The 8,085-nt window shown below is 39.5% G+C and overlaps 1 protein-coding gene across 1 annotated transcript; it reads right to left on the bottom strand.

The window, feature by feature from the left end:
* Positions 1-1,235: 1,235 nt before the first annotated feature.
* On the bottom strand, positions 1,236-6,433 carry LOC131192974 (cystatin-B-like). Its single transcript, XM_058172634.1, has 3 exons — positions 6,248-6,433; positions 3,133-3,234; positions 1,236-1,533 (listed from the first exon to the last, which is right to left on the bottom strand). Exons 1-3 carry the CDS (start codon positions 6,341-6,343, stop codon positions 1,405-1,407), a joined length of 327 nt encoding a protein of 108 aa, XP_058028617.1. The 5' UTR covers positions 6,344-6,433; the 3' UTR covers positions 1,236-1,404.
* Positions 6,434-8,085: the final 1,652 nt, after the last annotated feature.

The raw sequence follows: 8,085 nt of genomic DNA, 5'->3' as shown, positions 1-8,085 counted from the left end.
ATAAAAATTAAATTATTATTATTATTATTATTATTTCAAAGATGATGTCTTGCCAGAACCTTGGGGTTTTGAACCTTGTTCAAAAACCCAGAATCATTTCATTTTGCTAGAGTTGCATTGAAGCCTGTTCCTCCCTATCCAAATCCTGATCCTCCCTGGTTCTCATGAAGATAAAGAAAAGTGGATTCATATTTCAAAATTTGTTTTCGCTGGTAGAGCTCTTGGGCCACCACAGGCGCCCCCCAACACAAGTGATGTCATGCTGGCCCCACCCACCCTGGCCCCCTGAGATCAAACACAACCCTGATGCGGCCCTCAATGAAATTGAGTTTGACACCCCTGGACTAGACATATTTAGTTCCTGCAACCATTCATCATATGCTTTAGCTTCCAGTCCCCCAATCATCTTTGTTTCTCTTTTCTGCACCTTTCTGGAGTCTCAACATTGCTTTTGTATCCTGGTGACCAAAACTGGATGAAGTACCATATTCCAAGTATTAGCCTTACCAAAGCAGTATAAAGTGGTACTTCAGATGATCTTGATATTGTCCCTCTGTTGATACAGCCTAGCCCGGGTGTCCACAACCCACGGCTCTGGAGCCACATGCAGCTCATTCATCCCCCTGCTGTGACTTCCTATCGGCTGAACCCACCACTGGCTGGCCCTACCCCTCACCTTCTAGTCACTCCTCACCTGGCTTGAGAGAGATGAGAGAGAGAGAAAGACAGAGACAAAGAATGAGACATAGAGAGAGAGATACCTGTTTCCCACAGAAAACACTGGGAGCCACAAAACCTGGGTAGGCGTGGCTGGGGGGTGTCATGTGCCTGGGTGGGAGTGAGTGACATCAAGTTGGCCACACCCACCCAGGTTTTGTGGCTCCCAGTGTTTTCTGTGGGAAACGGGTCCAAATGGCTCTTTTGAGTATTTAAGATTGCAGACCCCTGGCCTAGCCTCTCCCTGCACCTCCACCCAATATACAGAGAGACTATCCTGTCAGCGTTAAATCTCCACTCTAATAACATTAGTTTTTCTAGTTGTTTTTCTGAAAAAGGCACAAAGCTAAGCTTTCCACAGATATACAAGAACAAATGATTTCAGACTTGCGTAACAGGAACTGCTTGCTTTTCTTCTTCTTCTTCTTCAAAGTCAGCTCATTGTTTGTTTTTTGGAAGAATTGGAATAGAATACTTCCAATGTCTGAAGGGCTCCAACAACAAATTACATGCAAAACTAATGTTGTATCATTTATTTTTAATAGAATTAAGACATGTGTAGTGCAGATTTAACAGTAACATCTTTGTAAAAAAAATGATTTTTTTTAAAACTTTTACAAAGTTTAGATGTATGTATATACACCCCATAGGAATGTTAACAAAAGAAAAGAGCTTCTAAGTAATTCTTTAGAAATAAGTCAAATCATCATGCTTTTCTTTCTTGCTCTGGTAATTAGTGAGCTCCATTGGCTTGTTTTCATGGGGAAGCCTTTCGTACACTCGCACATGAAAGTACTCATCATTCCCCACGTGGATCTGGAAAATAAGAAAAACAATCAGATCCAATATCAGAAAGAGAGAGCAAAAATTAGTCTAATTAGCAAGAAATACTGCTTATAAATATTTTACAATATCTCAGGAACCGTAGGAGTGGGAAGTCTGCATCCAGATCACAGGAAGGGTTTTGGCATCTCCATCTTTTCTACTTTGAAAATGGACATCAGAGTAACCAAGTTAAAAGGATCTTGGAGGTCTTCTAGTCCAACCTCCTGCTCAAGCAGGATACCTTATACCAATTTAGACAAATGTTTGTCCAAACTCTTAAAAACCTCCAGTGTTGGAGCACCCACAACTTCTGGAGACTACTCGTTCCATGATTAATTGTTCTAACTGTTAGGAAGTTCCGCCTAAGTTCTCTCCTTGATTAGTTTCCATCCATTGCATCTTGTCCTGCCTTCAGGTGCTTTGGAGAATAGGTTAACACACACACACCTCTTCTTTGTGGCTGTCCCTTAGATATTGGAAGATAGCTATCATATCACCCCAGTACTTCTTTCATTAAACTAGACATACAAAATTCTTCTAACCATTCATGTTTTAGCCTCTAATCCCCTAAGCTTCTCTGCACTGTAGTCTCAACGTCTTTTTTATATCATGGTGACCCAAACTGGATGCAGTATTCCAAGTGTGGTTTTACCAAGGCATTATAACGTGGTATTAACACAGTCCCTTTGAGCTCCGTGTATCATGGCCACAAAGGGCTCTATCAAACCTGTTACTGGCCTTGACAGAGGCTTCTCCATTCCATCACACATTGCTAAATGAACTGCATTTAACAGAATTGGAAGGGACCTTGTAGGTTTTCTAGTCCAACCCCCCCACCAAGCAGGAGACCCTACACCATTTCTGACAGATGGCAGACCAGTCTCTTCTTGAAAGCTTCCCATAACTTCCAAAGGCAAACTATTCCATTGGTTGATTGTTCTGTCAGAAAATTTCTCCTTATTTCTAGGTTGAATCTCTCCTTGATCAGTTTCCATCCCTTATTCCTTGTCTGGCCTTCAGGTGCTTTGGAAAATAGCTTGACACCCTCTTCTCTGTGGCAGCCCCTCAAATATTGAAACACTGCTATCATGTCTCCCCTGGTCCTTCTCTTCGCTAGACTAGCCATGCCCAGTTCCTGCAACCGTTCATTGTATGTTTTAGCCTCCAGTCCCCAAATCATTAATATAACTTAAAAAACTGACTTGGTCTTTTTCTCCCTGATCTATTACTACTATCTGCACAAAGCACTCATGGGAGTTGTACAACTCCTGCATATATTACCTGAACAACCTTTGTTATATCTATTACACTGGGCAGCAAATATTAGAACAAAGGTATTTTTTCTTTCAATTGGCATCAGGCACAGTGACTATTGCCACCTATGGGGAAATCTAGAATGTTTTCATTTCCTGCGGATAAACTAGATGTAGTTTATCACTCACAAAAGCTGGGGAAATCTGGGGTGTAAAATTTGAATGATGACTAAAGAATAGCAAAGAGTAGCAAAGAGAATTTTTACAGCCCAGATAAAGTAGTCCTATGCAAGAGCAAATTTATACTATAGCATCTTATAGGAACCACATGTGCTACCTTGATGAAATAGTTTATTCCGGCAACCACTTGTGTTTTATATGAAACAGCATCGAAGATGTTGAAGTTCCTGCTTTCTTTTTTTTCCAGCTGTGACTTTATCTTTGGGAACAGAAAAGGAGAAAAATGCTTCTTGTTGCTGTTTAAAACTATCAAAACACACATCCTGCAATGCCAGAGTCATTACTGAAGATACAAACAATAAATGCAGAAATGAAATAAAAAATGAAAGTTGAAAGGATGCTCTCTAAAAAGATATCATTGAAAGCATCTGCTTTCCAGCTTGAAATGCCCCCAAACCATGTGTGGTACATTCTTGAGACAATGTTTTACTATTTTTATTTCCATGCTTCTGTTCAAAGTTTATTTTTTTATAAAGCCTCAGTCTTGGGGAATTCAAGCACACTTTCTACAGATTATACCTCATCCCTGGTCAGCCCCAAGAGCCAGTTGTTCTACCCCATTTAGCATTTGGTGTATAGATCCTAGAATTAAAATCTGTGTTTGCTTCACAGATGAAGAATTAAACCATTCTTCTTTTCCAGCTAAACATGAACCATTATGTTTTGTGACTATTTGTACAATCCCTTCTTTTTCTGTTTCACATTTAAAGGATTTACTCTATTAGACTATGCTTAGTTTAATTGTTCTGGAGTGTTTTGGGTGTCCAAATCTAGTACAAAGGAAGAAAGAAATTTCGGTGGGTCACTGAATTTGCCATCTTATTCTGTTTTACTGGGATGGAAACTCCACCGCTCTCAATGGGATTTATTCAGATGCAATACACACTGTTATGGGTATTTTTTAAAAAACAGGTTACCCGTCCTGTCTTACAGGAAAGTTTAATTAGCTAGCACTATTCAATAGGTTTATGCTTCACTGTTAGAATGGAAAGCCTATATTTGGTGTTTTATCATCCTTTCTATTTGAAAATTAATTCTACGAGGACAAGTGGAATTCAATACAGTTGTGTTTAGAATCCTGCTCTAGAACCAAATTCCTATACAGATTATTCATTTAATAAAGCAAATCTATTTCAACTCATGTGACTTCTAATTTTACAAAAAGGAGCAATTCTGATGGGATGCATTTAGAAAATGCACTAAGTCATTGTTTTCTGAAGCATAACTTAGTGAATAGAGCCACATCTAATTTAGCTTATGCCACATATTAAACCATCACAGTGGTTTGCTGTGGACATTTAAAGTTCTTTTTTATTGTAAGGACATTATAGATTAACAATATGTCACTATGTCAAAAGAGTATTCACAATTGTAAATTAGAAAATAATAAATCAAGGAATTAATAACCATGAAATGGAAATACTATTTATTCAGTCAATGACCAGCAAAATAATAATGACTGCAAAGGGATTTTGAAGAAATAAATAGGAAAAATTATCCTGTTCTGTGGAAAGTGATGCACAAAACTTTATTTGCTAAACTTCTCTGTGACACCACAAGGTACATCAGGAACTGGCAAAGATATGTTCGTCTTGCTGTGCCTGACAGATAATCAGAAACAGCAACAGAGAAAGCAGAGAATCCTTGCAATGAAGTAGTTCATTAAATGCAAATGTTATATCCTCTCATTAAATCAGAATATTTGGGAGGGGGCCTTCTTGTTGCTTGTTTGTCCTAAATCAAGACGTCATATTCTTCCAATTGGTCAGTCTTATAACTGAACATTTTACAAATCTCTGGCATGGAAATGCAATCTTTACAATATTGCAAAGCATAAGCAAATGTTTAATTCTGGATATAAACCAGCTTTTTACTGAAGTATCTGACTCAGCTAATTTTCAAACTTTAAAAGAAATAAAATACTGGAAAACAGATGCCATTTCCTGCCCTGCTTTTTGTAATCAGTGACAATTGGATCCCCAGAACGAAGCAACAACTCTAAAATATCAGTTTAAATATTTCACAAAATAATTTCTGGATTTTTTTAAAAAAAATCCTGCTTTTTTCATATAGAATTCAAGGCTGAATTCTATAGAATTCAATACCAGATACTGTTTCCTCCTCCTGTTTTCCCCACCACAAGCTGTTTGACCCCTCTCCTGCAAAAGAGATCTCAGCCTATGGAAGGAAAAGGGGCATAGGAAGAGTCTCCCTAGTTTCCTGGAAAGTAAAAGCAAAGAAAGGAGGAGAGAAATACTTTTGGGCTTTAAAGAGTTTGTTAATGTAATCTTACATTACATTACATTTGTTAATGTAATCTTACATTGGGCTTTAAAGAGTTTGTTAATGTAATCTTACAATAGAACTTTATTGTAGGTAGTATTCATACTTGTACTTCTTGTCTGGACTACCTCGAAGGGTATGTCAGAGCCTTTACAGGCTGAAGATTCTCTACGAGGGAGGGCAACACTCACTGCTGTTGGGTGTTTTAAAGCAGGGGTCTCCAACCTTGGCAACTTTAAGACTTGTGGACTTCAATTCCACAAGTCTTAAAGTTGGGGAACTCTGGGAGTTGAAGTCCACAAGTCTTAAAGCTGTCAAGTTTGAAGACCTCTGCTCTATACAATAAAGAATAAATATACCACAAAGTAAAATGCAAAGTTGCAAAAAATAAGAATATGAAGAAATGCTTCTTCTCTAGCAGGGAAAGAGTAAAAAAGCTCCCTTTAAAAATTTTTTCAAGGGGACTTGAAAATAACAATGGAATGAGGAGATGCCCTCCAATCTGAGCTTGTTGTGAGCGTCTAAAATGCATCCACTTGGCTACCATGGGACACCGGATGGCAGATTCCAACCGAGCTCCTTAGAATTTTTTTGTCAAACCACAGCCATGGTTGGTTGCAAGGGTGAGGCAAGGAGCAGAGCACTTTCATCCCACCACTACCTGGGCTTCCGTCCAAGGCTACGACAACCAAATCGCAGCCTCCACCTCTGAATAGTCTTCACCCCCACTCGCACCCCCGTCCCAGTGCCCAAGTAGAAAGGATAAAGGCTTTGATCAGATGAAGCCAAGTTACAAAGGCGACAACGGGGAAACTTTGGCGGACAACTGAAGGCTTCAGGGTGAGCGCTGGAAGTGGGGAGAAAAGGGAAAGGAGTTCTCAGGCGAGGATGCAAAGTTGGCTCTCTCTTTTTTTTTGTTTTTTGTTTACCTCTTGCGTGATTTGCTGCGTCTCCGCAGTCGCTGCCTTTGGCTCGGAGAGTCCGCCGCACACCATCATTGTTGGAGGGAAAGAGGAGGTAGTCATGCCCACTCCCTGTGCAAACACAAGCCCAGCGTTTCTCCTCGCCGTCCGGGCCCTGTGTCAGCTGGGCCCTGTTAGGGGCGTAACCAGAGGTGGTGAGGCCGAAGCATCTCATTCGATGGTCAGAGTATTTCCGGGTTCCGAAGCCATTTTTGGAAAACCTGCGCTGTGACTCAGTCTGGGCGGCTTGAGCGAAGGGGATCCGTCTTGCGCGTGACGGTGACTCAGTTAATAGTGTGTGGAAATAAAGAGTAGGAAGAAAAGACACTTCTTCTAACTCAATCATTTTTATCTGAGTGGCTTAAGTTCTTAAACGCTGCGTGATTGCAGGTAGAATGCAAATTCAACCCATCATCTTGTCCGGTGGAGTAAACGATCTGTAATATGGAGGCAGCCTTTTCATACAACGCTCTAGTACAGGGGTCTCCAACCTTGGCAACTTTAAGCCTGGAGGACTTTTTATTTATTTATTTTTATTTATTTATTTTGTCACAACAGTATATATAAGCATAAGCATGAAATAACTATACAATATATAAGCATATATATAAGCATAAGTATGTAATAACTATATTAATTGGATATAATGAAAGGAAACAATAGGACAGGAACAGTAGGCACGCTTTGCTGGCTGGGGAGTTCTGGGAGTTGAAGTCCTCCAGGCTTAAAGTTGCCAAGGTTGGAGACCCCTGCTCTAGTATAAACCAAAAATGTGCATGGGAAGCAGGGAGCCTTATTTTTACAAGTCATCCCGCAGAGGCCACCGGCAAATCCTGTGTATCACATCTAGCCGGTATTTTTTGGCAATGCCTAACATTAAAGCATGGATCCAGTGCTTGGATTCAAACCAACCATTTTAGTTTTATGAGGGATCCCTCCTGAATCATTTCCATGAATTAAAGCAAAAGAATGATAAACGGAGCCTTGTGAAATTGCCAACTAATATACCACAAAGCACAACACAACACTCAACTGCCCAAGGTGCATAGAAATAGGAGAATCCATGCCTTCCATGATATTAGTTTTCCTTGTTTCTAGAATAATGTTTAAGTTTTTAAAGACTGACAACAGATCGTTTAGTGACCATTCAAAGTTACAATGGCACTGAAAAACGTGACTTATGACTCTTTTTCATAGTTACGACCTTTGCAGCATCCTCATGATCATGTGATCAAAATTCAGATAAGCTTGGTTCATATTTATGACCACTGCTGTCTCCCAAGGTCATGTGAACACCTTTTGCAACCTTCTTACAAGCAAGGTCAATGGGGAAGCCAGATTCACTTAACAACCAGGTTACTAATTTATCAGCTGCAGTGATTCCCTTAAAAAACTAGGCCAAGAAAGGTAAAATGGGGCAAAACTCATTTAACTCTCACATAACAGAAATTTTGGGCTCAATTATGGTCATAAGTCGAGGACTACCTGTTTGTGATTCTTATGAACTGATGCCTCAGATCCCCGGTGAGAAAGCCCAAAAAAATGTATTAGCAATAGCTATTTTTATTTTGAGTAAAAACTATCTCCAGCTAATCTTAGATGCTTTTGAACGACTTTAACTGTAAGAGTGCTCAGAGGTTTTCCACTGGTTTTGAGGGTTTGCACTTATCTTGTATATTAGGGACAAAAGTGCAGATTACAACAAATGTTTACATGACCAAGATACGATATTTGCTGAACTATGGATGCTCAAAAATAATGTTCATCTAATAATAAATAACATATACAATGACAATACACATTAC

The sequence above is a fragment of the Ahaetulla prasina genome, chromosome 2 (assembly GCF_028640845.1).
Source record: "Ahaetulla prasina isolate Xishuangbanna chromosome 2, ASM2864084v1, whole genome shotgun sequence".
In the NCBI taxonomy this organism is placed as follows: Eukaryota; Metazoa; Chordata; class Lepidosauria; order Squamata; family Colubridae; genus Ahaetulla; species Ahaetulla prasina.
This window is presented reverse-complemented; position numbering and strand designations above follow the sequence as displayed.